Raw genomic sequence first — 22,243 nt, 5'->3', positions numbered from 1 at the left:
CACCATTGAAACCTGTAATTGCTAAACTACGAAAGATCTGGCAGTACAATACCCTAATGGAACCTTATCTGCCAGTAAAAACTATTCTACTGTTAAACCTACACTGGTTGGGAAACACTGCCTTACAATTTGTCACCTCCAAGTTTACCCCAACCAACAACAGACAGGAGAACCCCAAGACCAGGGTGTGTCCCAAAGGGAAGAAAAGGTGCATCCTTCCCAGCACAGCCCCAGGGAGGCAACATAGCAAGAGGACTGCTACCACCGTAAGTAACTACTACTCCCATTATTGCTACTACCACACCCCTCTGATTTACCCTGCAGCTCGCTGAACATTTAACTAATCATAAAAAAACTGCTACTTATAATCTAAAATTTGAAACACTTAACATATACTGGTTATTTTCTTTGAGACGTCTGAAGAAATCTAGATTCAAACATATCTGTCAATTAATTTTATTATCATAAAAATACATTAAAATGTTTAAAATATGTTTCAGTCACATAGAAGAATATAATATTACTTGTAATATACATCCAAAATTAGAACAATAAATGACTTGTTTGAATCAATTATAGTTGGATGACTTGGATCCATAAAAAATAACACTTTCATCTACTTTCTTCCCAGTATTGCATCATACATCTTTCCAGTTACTTTGACTTGAATGTCCCTGAAGCCAGAGTCTGTAAGGAGCTTGGTATATTCAGATGGTGTCCGTTCTTTTCCTTCTGTCTGGACCAACATGTTTAGTGAGAACAGCTGGGACATCAGTGGGCCGCTTCTGTCTTCATTTAGAAGGACTTCCACTAGCAGCACTCCTCCTCCTTAATATTTACAGAGAAAATAGATAGCAATTATTTGTCACATTTATAAGCAAGAGCCAGTTCATGCTCTCATTTTCTGTGCGTCTGAGAATAAGCCTATTTTAAAGTGTAACTGTCCTTTCAGGTAATTTCGCAGAATAAGATTCCTTGTGTACTGTATGTATATGAGAAATGACACTATTTCTGGCCATTATATGACATGTTGCTGACATTTTTCCTTCTGCATTCTGTAATTCTTAACTTTTTCAGAGCTGTTGGTTAAGGACTAGCTGTTCATCATATCTGCCACAACAAAGAACATGGATGAATAGGAAAACCTGCTCACTAACTGTTTAAAGGGTATGGCCACATGATCAGGTTTCCGGATGCAGTTTTGGAAACAAAAAAAAAAAGGAGCGAATACAAAATAGAGGAGAAGTTTTGATCCACTCCTGATTTTGGTTTCCAAAATTACATCCAGAATCGTGTGGCTGTACTCTTACACAAGCTCAGAAGCAGAAGTAATGGAGGACATTAAACAGCAGAACTAAGCAGTTTAGTTGTGAAATAAGACAGTAAATTATGTATAAGTCTCTACTCAGTCTTTCTGCTTGTGCTTGTGTGCAGAAGCCCCTCCATTCTCCCTTTCCTCTTCATAGATGTCTATATAATTTGATCCTTCAGTGAGCAGGCAGCCTGTCTTCAATGGTCTTTACTGAGGATGTATCTAGGCAGTTAATTTACATTTAGAGACGAGGTGTGGGGGCAGGAAAGGAGCCTGATAAGAGGAGAATCAAGCAGCTTTCTCTGATAAGATATGTTACAAAGTTTCTTGTGTTCGCCTGTATGTGTCCCAGTTAGCAGCTCATCTCACTGAGTTACATGTGATGTTGGAATCTGCTTCCAAACCATGACAGTCTATTTTCTGTCTGACCAGAAGTCTGAATTTAGGCGTCTATTCTGGGGTCTGATTAACTTTGGAGCGCAGATTTATTTATTATTTATTTTACTCACTTGTATAGAGCCATTTTCCGCAGCGTTTTACAGACATTATCATCACTTGCTTTCCCTAGTGGAGCTCACAATCTAAATTTCCTATCAGTATTTCTTTGGAGTGTGGGAGGGGATACCGAGAGGACAACAGTGAGAACATACAAACTCCTTGCAGATGTGGTCCTTGCTCAGATTTGAGCCTAAGACCCCTGCACTGATAGGCACCACCGCTAACCACTCAGCCACTGTGCTGTCCACCCTGAATTAATTTTGTCTGTCTGATCTAAGTTCTGATTAATTTAAGGGTCTGGTCTGCAGTGTGAATTTTAATTTAGGAGGTCTGGACTAGAGTTACTTTAAGAGTTTAGCCTTGAGTCTGCACTAATGTAAGGGTCTCGACTGTAGTCTGATAAATGTAGGGGTCTGGTTTAATTTAGAGTTCTATTGTCAAGATTAAAGGTTTTTTGTGGGATTTTAATACTGATGGCCTATCTATAGGATAGGTAATCAATACCTGTTTGACGTGGGCCTGACATTTAGCACCCCCACATATCTATCAGCTGTTCTGTAGTAGCTTTGGTGCTGGAAATAGGCATCGGAACTACATAGCTCCATTTCATGACCTCCTGTCCACACAGCAGACACTGTGGCAGCTTGCAAGTTTCGTCAGGGGTCAATAATCTAGTTTTCTAAAGTCAGATAGTTGGAAGAGGAAGATGATAATAGGACAATTTTTACAGGTGACCAAATGTTGTTATAAGGTCTTTTAGAAAATCAAACTACTAAAATGTGAGTATTTTAACATGTGGCATTTTGTCAGGGTTTGCCAGTGTTTTTGTTTTGTTTTTTATGACTGGTAAATATATTTGTCATTTTCACCCCAAAAATGCTGAGCAAAGAAATACTGAAACAAAATCTACAACAGAAAATGTGGACTCTTTCGGCTTGGCTGATTGTATGGGAGTAGTAAGGAGAGGGTGTTCTATCTATCTATTTACCTTTCTATCTTTCTATCTATCACACATCTATTTATCTTTCTATCTAGCTGTCTATATTTCCACTATCTTTCTATCTATCTATCTAACAATTTAGCTATTTAGCTATCTCTCTATCTATCGAGCTATCTATATATGTTTACATCTAACTGTCTATCTTTCCACTATCTTTCTATCTATTAATCTAACTAACAATTTATCTATTTATCCAGCACATATCTATCTATTATATATCTATCTATCTTATCTAAATGTCTATCTTTACACTTTCTATCTATCCATCTATCAATTTATCTATCTATTTATCTTTCTAAAAAACATACATAGCTTGAGAAAGACAGCAACAAGCTGTTGAAACGTCGCTGCTGACACTGGGTGATTAAACTACACGTTTTTCGTTGAAATCCTTGGTGTGCTGCTGGCCTTCTTTCATTTTTATCGATTTGAACCCAGGTGCCGGTTCACACTGGCCTGACTTGCACCCGCATTCTACAGTGTGCTGCATCCTCATCTTCTTAAAGTATATTTATCTTTCTATCTATCTTTCTATCAATCTAGCTATCTATCTCTCTCTATATATATATATATATATATATATATATGTTTCTATCTAACTGTTTACATACAAATACATTTTTACATACATTCAAAGTAAAAGTTACAACGGTAACCAAACTTTCTGTAATAACGATATGTAAAACATATAAAAATGTAGGCTGTTTTTTATTTTGACAATAAATACACTATCTTGGTTAGTTAAAATTGCATAAACCACTAGGACATACCGGTGATAGCAGGTACTTAAAAACGTTGCTAAAATGACTGCAAATGCTAATTTGTGTTAAAGAGATCTTGTTATCTCTCATGAAGTGCCTTTTTTACTGAATACTTGTATTCCTTATGTTTTCTTAGAACTCTATATTGTTCCTCTGTTATTTCTTCCTAGAAATTAAGATATAAATGAATAACTGACACATGGATATTTATGTCCGCTGTTTGTCCCTACAATTGCATATTTATAAATAACTAGACATTATGCCCGTTACAATAACGGGACGCTAGAATTGGCCAGCGTGCAGAGCAATCAGCACACCACGTTCCATGAACGGCGTGGGCGGCGTGTGGGGCGGCGTTAATTGGCCGTAGCTTGGTGTGATGATTGCTCTGCGTGCCGACCAATTCTAGCGCCCGTTATTGTAATTGGCATACTGTCTAGTTATTTATAAATATGTAATTGTAGGGGCAAACAGCTGACATAAATATCCATGTCCACAGAGTAACAGTCGGCACTTTGTTCACTCCCGCTGCGCGGTGCATGTGTCCAGGGTTGGCGTCCCGTCAATATACAAAGGAAAGAGACCGGCACTCACAAAAGTAGATGTGATTCTTGTTTTTATTGCCACATAAAGGAGGCACAAAGATAGATAAGATAGAATAAATAGATAGAATAGAAAGATAAAAAGACAGCTAGATAGATAGAAATATTACTAGAATAGATATAAAGATATATAATAGGTAGAAAGATAGAAAGATAGATAGATACATAGATAATTGATAGATAGATAGATAATTGATAGATAGATACATAGAAAAATTGATAGATAGATAGAAAGATAGATAAATAGATTGAAAGATAAATAGAATAGATAGATAAATTGATAGATAGAAACATAGATAATGGATAGATAAATTGATAGATAGAAAGATTGAAAGATAAATAGATAGATAGATAGATAAATAAATAGATAAATAGAATAGATAGATAAATTCATAGATAGATAGATAGATAGATAGATAAATTGATAGGTAAATAGAAATATAGATACATAGATAATTGATAGATAGAAAGCTATGATAGAGATATAAATAAATACATAGAAAGATAGCTATATAGATATATAAATAGATACATAGAAAAATAGATAAATAGATAGATAAATTAATAGGTAAATAGAAAGATAGATACATAGATAATTGGTAGATAGATAGAAAGATAGATAGAAACATATGTAGATAGGTCGCCAGATAGATAGATTGGTAGCTAGAAAGATAGATAATTGATAGATAGATTGCTAGATAATTAATAGATACATAAATAGAATAGATAGATAACTGATAGATACATTGATAGGTAGATAGAAAGATAGATAGATATACAGATAGATAAAAAATAAAGAAACTCTGCAGCACCTGTAAATGTGCGTTTATTCACCCGGTATCATGCAACGTTTCAGTCCTCTCACTGGGACTATTCTCAAGCAGTTGTAACGCACATTCAAGAGTGCCACAGAGTTTCTTTATTTTTTGTATTTTTGGGCTTGAGGGATCGCCCTTCAGCCGCTGGCACTCCAGCATTTGCTTGATTTACAGCGGTGCTCCCTGATATATTTATTCATATACAGATAGATAGTTATATCAATATATTATAACATGTCCTGATATGTCTGACATGTCTGTGAACAACTGTTCATATAGATATGTTGAATTTCTGTGAAAGGTTCGGCTATGAAATTTATATTTTGATTTATATATATTTCTATATGTATATTTTATATTTTTGATAGATAGGTAGATGATAGATAAATAGATAGATAGATGGATAATAGATAAAATAGATATTATTTTATTAAATAGGCTACACATGCAACATGCTGCGACCGTTCACAAAATGGACCCCGCGGGCAAAAATAAGGGCGTAGATAGATATTAGAAGATAGATAGGTACGTGTCCGGTCATGTCTGTTAAGGTCGCAGAAAGTCAAGCTATTTTTAAAACTTAAGTCGCAGCCTGAATAGGACTGGCTGGAAAAGTGACAGGCGACCAGGGCAGAAAAAGGGGCATGGCCACCTGTCACTTTGAGTTTGATGAGAACACCCTCTCCTTACTTATGGGTGACTATTTTGTATCATTTTCCTGAAGACTTTGAGCTCACCAGGTCTACAAGACTGATAAATCTTCCTCAGCAGTACAAGGCATTTTTCTTCTGTCCAGTCATGAATGATCCTGGCCATAATAAATAGGTCTGCTTCAGGTATAGGGTCATTAAATAAGTCTCCTTTAGTAGAGAAGTAAATAAATTGTCAAAATGCATATAAAATAGACAAAAAATTATGATAAATGTGAGCATGAAATAATGTCTGAAATGAACATATTAATTACAAGTAAACAGTTAATGGTTTAGTTTTCACTACATTTTATAAGTTTTGTACATAAACTTAGACCTATCAGGTCCCAAATATAATAAAAACATTGCACCAAAAAGGGTTATAGTGTCTTTATATAGGGGCACTGAACTACGTAAAAACGTAATAACTGTTTCAGTGACAGTAAAAATTTTGATTGGTGGGGATCTGAGTGGTAAGACATTTGCTGATCACTACATTGAGGAGAGAGTGCCCGAGTCCAACTGCTGTGTCTCTCATCCATTATGGCCCAGGCCTCACCTGCAAGTACACACACACACACAGTAATGATTATGGCTGCTATGGCAGTAGTTCCGCCTCAGTATTAAAAGTGTATATAAAAATTATTACATGTTTATACTATTGTTACATGATGGATGACCTGAAAAGCTGTCTTATGCACAGCGTATCTAACTTTCTTTGCAGATTAGGCTACTTTCTAGTGATGCACGAACATCGGCCCGAGAAGATTCACAAACGCGATAGCGTGAACGCGATCAAATGATCGCGAACCGCAAGTTCGAGGCGGGCCCCATTCACTTTAATGGCAGGCGAACCTGAAAAACCTTCAGGTCATTATTAGAGCCACCAAATACTTACAAGAAGTGCACAAATCATCCCACAACATGGACAGTGACATACAAGAAGGGGATCAATGGCAAAAATTCCCACAAAAAATATGTATTTTAATCAGGGGCCTTTTTTATGCATCTTAAAGGGAAAGTGTCAAAAATGTGGCCTGCTGGAGCCTAGAAAAATATGTTATTTTAGGCCACAGGAGTACAGGCCCTAAACATTAGCCATTCACTGTACATAAAAGATCAAGTGATTATGTGGCTGGAGGTATATTAGACGGTCATTGGATATCAATTTTACTGCAGGCCAGTACAAATACATGTCAAATACATATGTTTAAAAGAACAAAAAAAAATAATTGGATTAAAAACATGGCTAACGAAATCCACCCTCTTGAAAAAACAAACAAATGATAATAGTTGAAATTCGATAACACGTGGTTGTCACAGGTGTTGAATTCCTCCAAGGTCCCAAACATTAGGAATTCACCGGACATAAAAGGCCTTTTATGCCGCTGTATTTACATAAGACAGGGACCATTATTTGTTCTGTGTGCTGGCGGATATGTGTGGGCTGGCATGAGGAAATTCAATTAAACGTGGTCGTCACAGGTGTTGAATTCCTCCGAGATCCATGCCTCATTCATTTCTAGAAATGTGAGGTAGTCCACACTGTCGTGAGCTAGGTGAGTGCGCTTATAGGTCACGATCTCCCCTGCTGCGCTGAACGTCCTTTCGGACAGGACACTCGACGAGGGGCAATCCAAGAGTTCCATGGCAAATTGTGCCATATCTGGCCACAGGTCAAGCCTGTACACCCAGTAGTCAAGGGGTTCCTCGGTTCTCAGAGCGTCGATATCGGCCGTTAACCCAATGTAGTCCGACACCTGACGGTCTAGGCGTTCCCTGAGGCTGTTGATGTTTTGGCTGCAAGAATGATCTCATATCCCAAGTAACCAACACATCTTTAAACCATCCTCTTCTTGCATGCGCTGTAGGATTGGTACTCGCAAATGTTTCCCTGTGGGTGGAAATTCCTCTGCCAGCGCCCGCAACAGCAGAATGCAGCATCTCTTGAAGCAAGGCCTGGAAATGCTGCATTCTGACAGCCCTCTGTGATGCTGGTAACATGTCCGCCATTTTGTGTTTGTACCGGGGGTCTAAGTACGTTGCCACCCAGTACTGGTCCTTGCCCTTTATGCTTTTTATACGGGAGTCCCTCTTCAAACACTGGAGCATGAAGGCCCCCATTTGCACTAAATTGGAAGCGGTGGAGCGGTCTGGCTCCTGCTCATCGCCCAGGAGAATGTCATCCTCGGTCTCTTTACCTCATCCACGGACAACACCAGGGATCCCAGAAAAGTTTAAAGCCTGCTCTTCTTGCTCCTCCTCCTCCCTCCAGGCACCATCCTCCTCTGACTCCTCTTAAAACTCCTGCTGACTTGTCTCAGATGGAGTAGCCCCCCATGGGAATTTATTCAGCATTGCGACTTCCTCATCTTCCTGCTCCTGCTCCGGCTTGATCAATGACATGACGCAATGGACAATCAGAAAGAAGGCGTAAGGTAAGATGTCACTGATGGCGCCCTGGCTGTAACTGACCAGTTTGGTGATCTCATCAAATGGCTGCAGAAGTCTGCAAGCATCGTGCATGAGCAGCCACTGGCGCGGTGAAAAAAAAAAACAAGCTTCCCAGAACCTGTCCTGCCGCAGAGTTCATAAAGGTAGTCATAAACGGCACGTTTTTGCTGGAGCAGCCTATCAAGCATATACAAGGTGGAGTTCCAGCACGTCGGGCAGTCACAAATCAGACGTCTCAGCAAGGCGAGCCATGGCCGTGTAAGATCCTCTAAAATGACCAGAGATTTTCCTGGCCTGCCGCAAGACGTCCGAGACCCCAGGCTATTTTGCAACGAATGGCTGCACGACTAAGTTCAGGACGTGTGCCATGCACGGCATGTTTGTCATTTTGCTCTGTTTCATTACACTCAGCAGATTGGCACTGTTGTCGCACACCAGTTTACCAACTGTCAAAATTAGTGGGGTTAGCCACTGATCGGCCTGTTACCGCAAAGCTGAAAGCAGTGCAGGACTGGTGTGGCTCTTGGCTTCCAGGCACAACAGCCGCAGAACAGCATGGCAACGCCTCACCTGGCACGTCAAATAGATTCTGGGGAGCTGGGGGGTGCAGCAGAAGAGGCAGTAGCAGTGGAAAAGGAGGAGTAGGAGGATGGAGTAGGAGGAGAAGAGGCAGGCCTGCATGCAATCCGTGGCAGGAACACCAAATCCACATGGGTGCCACGGGTTGCATGCTTGACAGCCGTCAGAAAGTTCACCCAGTGGGCAGTAAAAGTTATGTACCTTCCCTGCCCGTGTTTGCTAGACCACGTGTCTGTGGTCAGATGTATCTTGGCACCGACACTGTGTGCCAGAGATACATTCACTTGCCGCTGAACATGGCCATATAGCTCTGGGCATCCTGGGAGAAATATTTTTTTCCGGGGACATTCCATTGCAAAGTGCCAATGGTCACAAATTTGCTAAAGGTCTCCGAGTGCACCAGTTTATATGGCAGTAGTTGGCGGGCTAGCAGTTCCGACAAGCCGGCGGTCAGCCGTTGGGCAAGAGGGTTATCCGGCGTCATCATCTTTTTACATTCGAACATTTGGGCCACGGAAGCCTGCCTTTTGCCAGATGAACGTGACGACGGCACGGTGGAGGGTGGAGTGGAGGACAAATGGGAGGAGAGAGGAGAAGGAGAAGAGGCAGGACGTGGAGCACCGGGAGTGTGGCTTTGTGGGTTCTGACGGCGTTGCTCCCTCTGGGCTCGGTGATGGGAGGCCTGGTGCCTTCTTAAGGAGGTTGTCCCTAGGTTAGTGTTGGGCTTACCGCGACTTATGCGTTGACAGCACAGGCTGCAGATGGCAACACTATTGTCAGCAGCTGAAACATTAAAAAAGCCCACACTGCGGAGCCATGTGCCGGCGTCCTGGGAGCGCCAGATGTGACCATGCATGGTGGATGGCTCGCTCCAGATACATTTTCAGTCTGCTTTTTGCCTCCTGTGCATTGCAAGTTCTGCCTGCTTCTCCTCCCTATCTGCTGCTCAGTCTCTCCCTCTGAACTCCACTACTCTTCCTCTCTTGTGGGCACCCATGTGACGTCCATCGACACCTTCACCACCACTGACATTAGAAATCTCGGAGTAGGCAGCAACAGCGGGGACCACCCTCCTTGGGCTGATCTGGGCACTGTCGTCCGACCGCTGGGTGGTGGCCGTTGCTACCTCCTCTTACTCATCCGATGCCAAGAATGGCTGTGCATTGGTAAGGTCTGGGAAATAATGGGAAGTGGAGGGGCTATGGTGGTGGTGGTGTCTTTGAGGGTACACACAGCAGAGAGTGGGGAGGGTGCTGATACAGAGGATGAGGAGGGTGCAGAAGCGGAAGGTTGAGTGAGCCACTCAACCAACTCTGGTGCCTCCTTTGCCATAATCGCACCCACTTTCTCCAACTTCCCACTTAGGCTCCGGCCTGGTGCACCAGCCCGACCCCTACCACGCCTGCAAAATGGCCTGCCTCTTCCTCTGCCTGTCATTTTCAAAAGGACCCTGTGACAAAGTCCCTATAGAAGATCAGTATTTGTGGAAGCAGGTATATAGAACCCCTTAATGAGTATTTGCTGGAAGAAGGTATATCAAACCCCTTAATCAGTTTATTTGGTGGCAACAATAGGTATATCACACCAGTTGCAATTAGTTGTTCCAATAGCGTTTGTCCCTCTGTATAGCTGCGGAATCTCAGCAGAACCGCACACAAATGCTGCACAATACAAATGCACTATATATAAATTATATTATAGGTATATCCCACCCCTGCCTCAATCAGTTTTTTGGGGGGGCAACTGGTATATTACAGCAGTTGCAATTAGTTGTTCCAATAGTGTTTGTCCCTCTGAATAGCTGCGGTATCTCAGCAGAACCACACACACATATGCTGCACAATACAAATGCACTATATATAAATTATATTCTAGGTATATCACACCCCTGTCTCAATCAGTTTTTTTGGGGGGGCAACTGGTATATCACACCAGTTGAAATTAGTTGTTCCAGTAGTGTTTGTCCCTCTGTATAGCTGCGGTATCTCAACAGAACCGCACACAACTGCTGCACAATACAAATGCACTATAATATACTTTCTATTTTAGAAAGTATATTATACGTATATCACACCCCTCAGTATGTCACACCAATCGATAGCACACTTATACCAGTCTTTAAAAGGACTTTTGTAGCCCTATTAGCTAGCGTTTGGTGTCTCTAACAGTCTGTCCCTGCTCCACACAGCAACCTCTCCCTACACTGGCAAAAAACTGAATGTAAAATGGCAGCCAGATCGCATTTATTTATAGGGTAGGGGGTGTGTCCATGTGCTGAAACGTCTCAATTGGCTGTCCTGTCTCATCTGATGAATGTGTCATGGGTCAAAGTTCAGCACAATGCAAAAGAATATGGCGCCGGCGGACATCGCCATATGTTCGCCTGTTCGGCGAACCGCAAACGAGCAAAGTTCGCCGCGAAACGACCGCCGGTCGAACCGCAAGGCCATCTCTACTACTTTCACATTAGCGCTTTTTGCGGATCCGTCATGGATCTGCAAAAACGCTTACGTTACAATAATACAACTGCCTGTATCCATCATGAACGGATCCGGTTGTATTATGTCTTCTATAGCCATGACAGAGCCGTCTTGAGTACCATTGAAAGTCAATGGGGGACGGATCCGTTTTCTATTGTGTAAGATTGTGGCAGAGAAAACGGATCCGTCCCCATTGACTAACATTGACTTGCTCCGCACCACATCGCGGACAGAAAAACGCTGCTTGCAGCGTTTTTTCTATCCTCGGTGGGGACACAATCAAACGGTATGGAATGCATTTTGGTGCATTTTGTTTCGTTCAGTTCAGTTTTGTCCCCATTGACAATGAATGAGGACAAAACTGAAGCGTCTTCTTCCGCTATTGAGATCCTATGATGGATCTCAATAGCGGAATTGAAAACGCTAATGTGAAAGTAGCCTTACACATTCAAAAGTCAGCAGTAAAGTATGTAGTTATGGAAGTGGAGATTTATACTATGTCTTAGACACTTTGATGTACAGTTAGGAAATGTACAGTTAGGAAAACAATACACAAATTCACCTTCAATGAAATGTATCTGTTGCTCCTGCTCTGTTACAAAATATTTCTTTGCTGTTTGGACAACCTTTGGCAGGTCCATAATAGTGACTGTTGACTCATTGTAGGTGGACACAAACTGTTTTGCAAGACCTCCTGAACATCCTATGGGAGAAAATTATATGTTTTTCTTTAAAAATTGCAGGCAAAATCAAGTATGCAATCAGTTAAATCTAATATATGTATGTATATGTATTTGTATTTTTATATGTATTTGTTATGCAATATATATATGTATTTGTTATCATACAGGTTAAATTGCTTAATATACTATTTCTTAAAGATGTGACCTACGTAATCTAGAAGTCCTGGTAGGTCCAATGATTAGCTGCAAAGCTATAACCCCCCCCCCCCCCCCCCCCCCAACTCCCACTGCCTGCCCCTTGCTATCTGTTTACCGATTCTTCATGAGATACTCGAAGATGCAGCTTCACACTGCTCTCCCTACATTCTGCTTGTAATAGGCACCAGGAAGAAACCTATCAGAAGCAGGAGACAAGGGAGACAGACTGAAGGTACCTCACATAGCATAAACTGAGACTCTTCTGTGTAAGTTAGGGGACAGAGGTTCTATGTCACTGATCAATCACTTGTTTCCCTTAGACAAGGTTCAAACCAGATTCTGGGCTCATCAAGTTCTGGGAATGTTGGTTATAGATTATAATTTACAGACATGTCAAGTACCTGTCTTATAATAAAATATTGTAACAATTATTACCTCCAAGATCATAGACTGTGTGGAACTCAGAAAAGTCAAAAGCTTGTACAACATCTTTTCCACAAAGATTCCATGTTGAGTCCATATGATGCATAAAATTTATCATCTCCTCTTCTGATCTAATGTGACACAATCACAAATATAGTAGTTACATAAAAAAACAGGAACAGTCTTTTAGGATACCTCAGATAGGGCGGCCATGAACTGTGCAGCCCTACAAGCTGCTGTAGTATTCTATCAGCTCACTAGAAATTATTCGAATATTCAGCATTCAGTGTGGCCAGTGTAACTCCTTAAAGGGGTTCTCTGAGAATTAAGAAAATAAAAATACTTAAATGTTACTTTATTATAACAATATTCCCAAATACCTTTCATTAGTTATAATGGCTTGTTTTGTCTAGGGAGCAATCATTAGTACACACAAAACTTGTCCTAATCACACAGCAGGAGGAGTTAGTTTAAAACAATGAGCTAAATAACTTCCTCCTCCTCCTCCTCCTCCTCCTCCTCCTCCCTGGTCTGCCGGTCAGGGATTATGATCCTGAATACAGTTTAATATGATCTTCAGCGAATCTCTGTAGGAATGGAATTCATGAGGAGACATGAAGTAGAGAGAAGACGGACAGGACAGACTCTAGTAATGTGGGGCTGTGGTAATCAAGACTGCATCCAAGTGCTGCTGCAATTCCTTCAATTTCTTGATCCGTTAGCCCCCTTTTCCCTTGTTTTGTCCAGACCCATTTGCACCCATCAGAGCCCAGTCTATTGACTTTTGTCTAATCGCTTCAAATTACCCGCTTCCAATCTTCTACTGTCCACTGTTTGTACTTTTTTGCAAACTCGAGCTGACACTTCTTATGGCAATATTAAAGTTGAGGCTTTTTCACCGTTTTTCGGGCCACCATTCCAGACTTGTGTAATGCGCGTCAAACGGTGCTTGCACGGACGTCTGTGAGTTAACTATTACAAAACATACAAGCCCCCTCCACTGCCATGTTTGTCGCGCCAGAATTGATACACCTTGTGATTAGCTGACTTGTTGACTCCGATATTTTGCCTGGACATCCACCTCTTGGCTTTGGAATGGATGGATAAACTTCATTCCATATTCTTCCAACTGTCATGGCACTCACATGATGCAGTTTGGTGATTTTCTTTTCCAAGAAACCGCTAGCGATGAGCTGAATGATGCTGTTTCTCTTTACTTGGGAAATCTTGGCTGCTCCAAGATTCAAACCAGTGACCATTCGCTTGGGAATCAACCTAATAACACACTGAGCTATTAGGGAGAACAGGTTGTAATTTGTTGCAAGTCCAATTTATGTATGAGACAGCGGAGATGATTGTCTATAAAACGATGGTAGTCTCACATTCAAAGATGTAGTAGATGGTGAGATATGGAGCCTGAAAGTCAAAAGTTCAAAACATTGTTACCCTTTTTCTCATCCATCAGTGTATCCAAGTGATTCTGAGATTGTTTTCTTGTGACACATTGTACTTTATGTTAGTGATAACTGTTGGTTGATATATTTTGTTTAATTTAATGAAAATTTTAACAAAAAATTAGCAATTTTCCAAATTGAATTTCTCCTCTTTTAAGTCAGTTATAGCTCACAAAATACTTAATTAATATTTACCATATGTCCATTTTATGTTGGCATCATTGTTCGGTCTTTACTTTTCAGAGATGTTAAAGGGCTTCTAAGTTTAGGAGCAATTTTGCAAAATAAAAAATTTTTAATTCTAATTCAGTCCTACATTATCTCTCTTCAACTGCATCAATATATACAACTATTTGCCAGCAAATTACACTGGCACAAATATTTCCAGATTACCATTCAAATTGTCATTCAAAAGTGTTTCTTCAAGGAGGAACAAAAATACCAAACTTCAAAAAAGCGAAATTTAGACAACTAAGAGAGGCCATAGGCCTAACTAACTAGGACAAAGTCCTCAAAAATAAAAATACAGCCACAAAATGGGATATTTTTTAAAGCATCCTAAAATCTAATTGTGAGAGGTGCATACCTTATAGGAATAAAAGGTTAAGGAACAAGAAAAAAAAATGTGGATAAATAGAAATGTACAGAAAGCAATAAATGACAAATAGAAAGCATTTATATCACTAAAACAGGAGGGTAGCGAGGAAGCATTGAAAAACTATAAGGGAAAAAATAGAATATGTAAAAAACAAATAAAAGCAGCCAAACTAGAGATCGAGAGATTAATTGCCAAAGTAAGCAAAACTAACCCTAAAATGTTCTTCAGTTATATATATGACAAAAAGTATAAATCTGAAGGTGTCGGCCCTTTACAGAGTAATGAGGGGGGAGTTACAGAGAGCGATGAGGAGAAAGCAAAGCTATTAAATACTTTTTTCTCCACTGTATTCACTGAGGAAAATAAACTGTCAGATATTTCAGTAAAAGTAAATTCCCCATTAAAAGTGCCATGTCTGACACAGAAAGAAGTTCAGCGGCGTCTTAAAAAGATTAAAATAGGCAAATTGCCAGGACCAGATGGCATACACCCCCGTATCCTAGGAGAATTAAGTAATGTCATAGCCAGACCCTTATTTCTGATATTTAAGGACTCTGTACTGATAGGGAGTAATCCACAGGATTGGCGCATAGCAAATGTAGTGGCACTATCCAAAAAGGGTCCAAAAAAAAAAAAGCCCAGAAACTATAGGCCAGTAAGTTTAACATCTGTCGTGGGTAAACTATTTTCTAAGAGATGCTATCTTGGAGTACCTCAATGAAAATAAGCAAATAACGCCATATCAGCATGGCTTCATGAGGGATCGGTCATGTCAAACTAATTTAGTCAGTTTCCATGAAGAGGTAAGTTCTAGACTTGACTGCGGTGAATCAATGGATGTCGTATATCTGGACTTCTCCAAAGCATTTGACACTGTACCACATAAAAGGCTAATATATAAAATGAGAATGCTTGGACTGGGGGAAAATTTCTATATGTGGGTAAGTAACTGGCTCACAGAGGGTGGTTATTAATGGTACACACTCAGATTGGGTCACTGTCACTAGTGGGGTACCACAGGGGTCAGTACTGGGCCCTATTTTCTTCAATATATTTATTAATGATCTTGTAGAAGGCTAAGAGGACAGTGCACTGCTAAATATGGATCTGGATAGATTGGAGGCTTGGGCAGATAAGTGGCAGATGAGGTTTAACACTGACAAATTTAAGGTTATGCACATGGGAAGGAATAATGCAAGTCACCAGTACATACTAAATGGTAAAACACTGGGTAACACTGACATGGAAAAGGACTTAAAAATGTTAGTGAACAGCAAACTAAGCTGCAAAAACCAGTGTCAGGCAGCTGCTGCCAAGGCCAATAAGATAATGGGTTGCATCAAAAGGGGCACAGATGCCCGTCATGAGAACATAGTCCTGACACTTTACAAATCACTAGTCAGACCACACATGGAGTACTGTGTACAGTTCTTGGCTCCTGTGAACAAGGTAGACATAGCAGAGCTGGAGAGGGTTCAGAGGAGGGTAACTAAAGTAATAACTGGAATGGGTGGACTACAGTACCCTGAAAGATTATCCAAATTAGGGTTATTCACTTTAGAAAAAAGACGACTGAGGGGAGATCTAATAACTATGTATAAATATATCAGGGGTCAGTATAGAGATCTATCCCATCATCTATTTATCCCCAGGACTGTTACTGTGACGAGGGGACATCCTCTGCGTCTGGAGGAAAGAAGGTTTGTACACAAACATAGAAGAGGATTCTTTACTGTAAGAGCAGTGAGACTATGGAACTCTCTGCCTGAGGAGTTCGTAATGGTGAGTTCACTAAAAGAGTTCAAGAGGGGCCTGGATGTATTTCTGGAGTGTAATAATATTACAGGCTATAGCTACTAGAGATGGGTCGTTGATCCAGGGAAGTTATTCTGATTGCCTGATTAGGGGAAAAAAATTCCTTCCTGACTGCAAAGTGGGAAAAATTGGCTTCTACCTCACAAGCGGTTTTGCCTTCCTCTGGATCAACATGCAGGATAACAGGCTAAACAGGATGGTCAGATGTCCTTTTTCAGCCTTAAACTATTTTACTATGTTACTATAAACAGGAGAGAGAGCAGTGAATTCAGTGTACCAGTCGACATTCTCAAGGATGTTAAAGAGCACCTTTCATGGTATTTTATTAATTGAGATAAATACCTTTACTTGCAGGGTACCCCCCGCTGATGCAGCCACCCTACCTGATTTTTTTAAATATCGCTAATACTGAGCATCGGTACAGGGAGGAGGAGACGCCAGGGTTTCTCAATGTGTAGCTCCTTCTCCCTGGCTGTGCCGTGATCCCATCACAGCGGAGAGCGTCACAGCCAGGGAGAAAAAAAATCTCATCTTCTCCCTGGCTGTGAGATGCTCTCCGCTGTGATTGGACCGCGGCACAGCCAGGGGAGAAGGAGACGCCCATTGAGAAACCCGCCCGTCTCCTCCTCCCTGTACCAATGCTCAGTATTAGCATACTGAGTGGGAAAACTACAGGGGGGCACAGCGGGGCGTAGGAGCGATATTTTAAAAAATCAGGCAGGGTGGCAGCATCAGCGGGGGGTACCGCAAGTAAAGATATTTATCTCAACTAATAAAAAAACATGAAACTTCCTCTTTAACCTGTTATATGGTTTGAGTAATTTACTAAACAGCTAGGGCCTTTCACTAATCTGAAAAACAAAAGCACTAAAATTACACCATTAAGGCCTCATGCACACGGCCGTTGTTTTGGGCAGCATCCGAGCCGCCGTTTTGGTGGCTCGGATGCGAACCCATTCACTTCAGTGGGGCCGCAAAAGATGCGGACAACACTCCGTGTGCTGTCCGCATCCATTGCTCCGTTCCGTGGCCCCGCTAAAAAAATATACCATGTCCTATTCTTGTCCGCGCTTTGCGGACAAGAATAGGCATTCATATTGAAGGCTGTCCGTGCTGTTCCGCAAACTGCGGAACGCACTCGGACGCCATCTGTGTTTTGCGGATCCGCAAATTGCGGACCGCAAAACACACCACGGTCGTGTGCATGAGGCCTAAGGGACATATCTTGCATCAATGTCTTTGCGATAAAGACAACGAAAGATCTGAAAGGTTTGAACTTTAAAAGACACAGGGACAATCTGTCCAAAACTGAGCAGAAAAAAGGACCCCTCCACCATAATTAAACCCTCTGATAAAGGAGGGAACATTGTGGTAATGAATACCAATGATTATAAACAGATGTCCCTCCATTCACCCTACTTGGCTTAGCCTGAACTATTTAGTCCAGCTAAGCCCCTTTGGACAATCCCTCATTGTTCTGGGAGCCCTATGTTCGACCCTGACAAAGGTGGTACCAGTCCTTCTGTCAAGAAAATAGTCAGGTTCCCAGAGTACACAAAGCCAACGCCCCTACATGTTTCAAAGGCCTCAGCCCCCAGTTTCCTCGGGGGACTTCTTTTAGGTGTTGCTAAAAACCGTGTATGGCAGTGAAAACAATTAAAGTTGTGTATGTCAAACCTGGATGTCTCCCCATGCTGGCCGGTTTAAATGGCCCAGCATGGCATGCTAGCCACGCCCCTTCCTGGTGACGACATGTCTTAGTACCAATGTCACTCTATATTGGGGGCATGCAGGCAGCATGTCAAGAAGGCTCCTCCACCCGGGGTTATGACACGCAGTTAATCTCGCGTCTCGCATTATGTATCTATGTTGAGGTATATGAAGGAAGGGACAATCCCGCCTCACGATGACGTTGCGAGATGCATCTCACATAATCTAAGGTCTAGGACATCATGAGGCATGTGGGCAAGCAATCCACACCCAGCTCACTCCACATTTAAGCTGTCAAGGCAAATTGTAAACCTGAAAGCAGATTTGAATTTTTTGTGCAGGTTATATAAATAAAATAAAGCAAAAATAGAGGGTACACAATGATGTCTTTTTGACTTAGTGATTGCATATGCCAATGAGGTGTATGCATCTGCAATGCTACAAGCTGTTAATGAGCATGTTTCTTAGATAGTTGAAGGGCAAGAGGAGAGGGAAGGTACATACGTGGTTCGGAGTTTTAAATGTAGCATGCATAGTTCAATTGTTCATTCAGACCCCACGGTTGGGTGGTCTTACGATGGAAAATTGACCAAGTTTTCCCTTGAATTTCTTTTTTGTCCCAGTTGTCTCATCTGATTAATAATGGGACCAATTCAATTCCAATAAAGCCCATGCATCCAACATTGCCCCCGTGTGCATTGTTCACATGCACCGCATGCGGAGTGTCTCTCTTGTTCTTTATATAATTTATATGTTCACCTATCCTTCTCTGGAATTTGCATATGGTCTTCCCTATGTACTGAACACCACATATACAGGTGGCCTTATACATGATTCCCTTGCAGCAGCAGTTTATAAAACCATTTATTTTATAGGTCTTTCCTGTAACATATTCAAAATCTAAGAGTGAATCTGGATCGCACATCCTCATCCTATGATTTGATCTAATAACTGCTTCTCAGCATAATTAACATCATTTCTCAGCACAATTAATAGTATACCGCCCCCTATGTAAAATGCTGTACATGAGGCATAGTATAAATTTTTATCAAATAGCATAGGCCCACTCATCACGACAAGGTTGCCTCCTCGAGTGGGAACCTACTCTACATTTGGCGCAGCTCTGCGTGGCGACCACTAACGCCGCAGCACCGCACCAGCAAGCAGTGGGACCCAGCAGCCAAACAGCGCCCCCACTGCCCTGCTAAGCCACCCTGGCACTGGGCCCCATCAGCACAGCACCAAAGCAACAATGGCCGCCGCGCAGCACCACACCATGTGAACAGTTGTCAAAGCTCACCTTATCACATGCTCTCAGGAACTCCAACTGAGAGGTAGTAGGGATTTATAAACCCTTATGCAGACTCCTGCTAATTAAAATCACCTGGACCGAATGGGGAGGAGTGCTGATACCAGAGAAGAAAAAAGGGAAAGATTATACAAAACGTATTACAATTCAATTCCCATAAAGCCCATGCATCCAACATTGCCCCCGTGTACATTGTTCACATGCACCGCATGGTCTTCCCTATGTACTGAACACCACATATACAAGTGGCCTTATACATGATTCCCTTGGAGCAGCAGTTTATAAAACCATTCATTTTATAGGTCTTTCCTGTAACATTACTGGCAAACTCCCGTCCCTGTAGTACGTATTTACATGCTACATATCTGCTGCAGCGCTAACATCCCTGTATCTGCTGTTGCCTCCAGGCGTTTATTTGGGAGGGTTCCTCATAGTGACTGGACACTAGTCTGTCCCTGAGGCGGTGTCCCTTCCTAAAGGTAATTTGAGGGAAGGAATCTATGGCATCTCTAAGGTCTGGATCTAGTTGTAGGATCGCCCAGTGTTTGGAAATCACTTTCCTCACCTCTTGTGCAGCTCCATCAAAGGTGCCAATCAGTCCGATTTGATTTCCAACTGATGTTGTCTCTCTGAGGATTGAGTAGTTATGTGTGATCACTCTTTAGAGCTCTCTGGAAGGCCTTTCTAAGTACCCCATCCAGGTAGCCAGTAGTTCTCAGATCATTTGCCTCCTGTATGAATTCTTGACTATCTGAACAATTCCTCCTGAGATGGATGTATTGCCCAACAGGGATTCCCCTTCTGATGGGTAGAGAATTATGACTCTCACATGTCACCAGGGAGTTTGGTCGATGTGTCTGTTATTAATTTCCCATTCGGGCCCCTTTTGATGCTCACATCCAAGAATGCTTATTAATCCCTGTCGATCTTGTAGGTGAATCTGAAACCCAAATCATTGACATTGAGGCGCTGGTTAACAAAATCATTATGGTCACAATCCCATATCATGAAAATATTGTCAATATATTTTGCCCATAGGGCACTTTCAGTAGTCCGCACCTTTGGTATCTTGACAAAGACCTAACATTCCTCCCACCAGCCCAGGAAGAGATTTTTATACGACAAGGCACATGGGCTCCCCATTACAGTCCCCCTGAGCTGGTGGAAGAAACAACCATTAAATATGAAGTAATTGTGAGATAACACATACTCCAAAAGATCAAGGACGAACTTGCCATGGGCTACACTCTGTGGAACTCTGCTGATCTCGGGCTACACTCATGTGGAATAGAAGAATGTAGCGCCTCAACGTCAATGGATACCAGCTATGATTTATCCCCCAGAGCCACCCATTCCAATTTAGAAGGTCTCTGGTATTTCTTGTGTACGAGGGTAAGCTGGCTACAATGGGAGCTAAGATCCTGTCGATATAGATACCTGGGTTCTGACTCGGGTTATTAAGGCCTGAGACCATGCCTGCCTTTTATTGGACAAAGGCCTCATGCACACGACCGTTGTCTTGGTCCGCATCCGAGCCACAGTTTTTGCGGCTTGGATGCGGACCCATTCTCATCAGTGGGGCCGCAAAAGATGTCCGCATCCGTTGCCCCGTTCCGTAGTCTGCAAAAAAAATATAACCTGTCCTATTCTTGTCCGTTTTGCGGACAAGAATAGGCAGTTATATCAATGTCTGTCCGTGCCGTTCCGCAAATTGCGGAACGCACGCGGACGCCATCCGTGTTTTGCAGATCCGCAATTTGCGGACCGCAAAACACACAACGGTCGTGTGCATGAGGCCTTAGTCCTTTGTGGACTTTTGGTAGGTTATAGAAAGTGTCTAACGTCGGCTTTTTATTAAATAAAAAGTCGTATTCCTCCTCTCCCACTATGCAATCTTTCTTGGCTTGTCCCAGTATCTTTGACAGTTCCCCAAGATACTTCTCATTTGGATCCCCTCCCAGAGTTTCATAGGTGCTGGCATCTCTTAGCAGGTTCAGGCACAGATATCTCATCCTGCTGAGTCCAGTCCGCTGCATTTTCTATATATGAGCACTACTGAGGTTGCAATCACTAATTGTATGTATTTTACGAAAGTAATTGATATGACACAAGTTGTACATTTTTTAATAGGACACAATAAAAGTTACATTTTATGATAATCACCTGTGAGAGTTTGCAGGCTTTCTGGATATATTTTTAACATTTTAAAAAGTGCACCCTCAAAGTATTCAAAAAGGTAGTTAGGAAGCTTGTTAACCCTTTAGGTGTTTCATAGGAATGAATGCAAAATGGAGGTGAAATTTAAAAAAAGTATTTTATTTTTTCAGATTTTAAAAATGTAATAAATTTTTTAGAACACAGCAGGTGATAAAATAGAACTAAAGTTCCACACGTATTAGGCCGAATGCACACGGCCGAGGAACACGGACGTGAACGGTCCGTGGTATCCCGGCCTGGCATCCTGCTGACAGCAGGAGCGCACGGCGTCATTGGTTGCTGACTCCGTGCGCTTCATGCCGCCGCTGCACTACAGTAATACACTCGTATAGATCATACAAGTGTATTACTGTAGTGCAGCGGTAGCATGAAGCGCACGGCGTCATAGCAATCAATGAGGCCGTGCGCTCCTGCTGTCAGCAGGATGCCAGGCCGGGATACCACGGACCGCTCACGTCCGTGTTCCACGGCCGTGTGCATTCGGCCTTAACCTGATTTTGTAATTTTATTTTTAAATATCCCATATTTGGCCGCTACTTAACTAAAACACTGAGCTCATAATTAGAGAAGCACCTTGTGAATTTTGGGTTTCCATTTTGTTAGGAAGTTTTTCAGACACCATTTTAGGTTGCAGAGGCCTTAA

At 41.8% G+C, this 22,243-nt stretch overlaps 1 protein-coding gene across 1 annotated transcript in view; it reads right to left on the bottom strand.

Annotated features, from left to right (window-relative positions):
• Positions 1-616: 616 nt before the first annotated feature.
• The window catches only part of LOC120993281 (acetylserotonin O-methyltransferase-like), a 72,829-nt gene continuing 51,202 nt past the window's right edge, over positions 617-22,243 (bottom strand). Inside the window, exons 5-8 of the mRNA XM_040421826.1 lie at positions 12,510-12,628; positions 11,756-11,896; positions 5,729-5,851; positions 617-828 (exon numbers count right to left, since the gene is read on the bottom strand). Coding sequence (XP_040277760.1) covers positions 617-828; positions 5,729-5,851; positions 11,756-11,896; positions 12,510-12,628 — 595 coding nt within the window. The remainder of the gene's footprint in view (positions 829-5,728; positions 5,852-11,755; positions 11,897-12,509; positions 12,629-22,243) is intronic.

The sequence above is a fragment of the Bufo bufo genome, chromosome 3, assembly GCF_905171765.1.
Source record: "Bufo bufo chromosome 3, aBufBuf1.1, whole genome shotgun sequence".
Classification (NCBI taxonomy): domain Eukaryota; kingdom Metazoa; phylum Chordata; class Amphibia; order Anura; family Bufonidae; genus Bufo; species Bufo bufo.
This window is presented reverse-complemented; position numbering and strand designations above follow the sequence as displayed.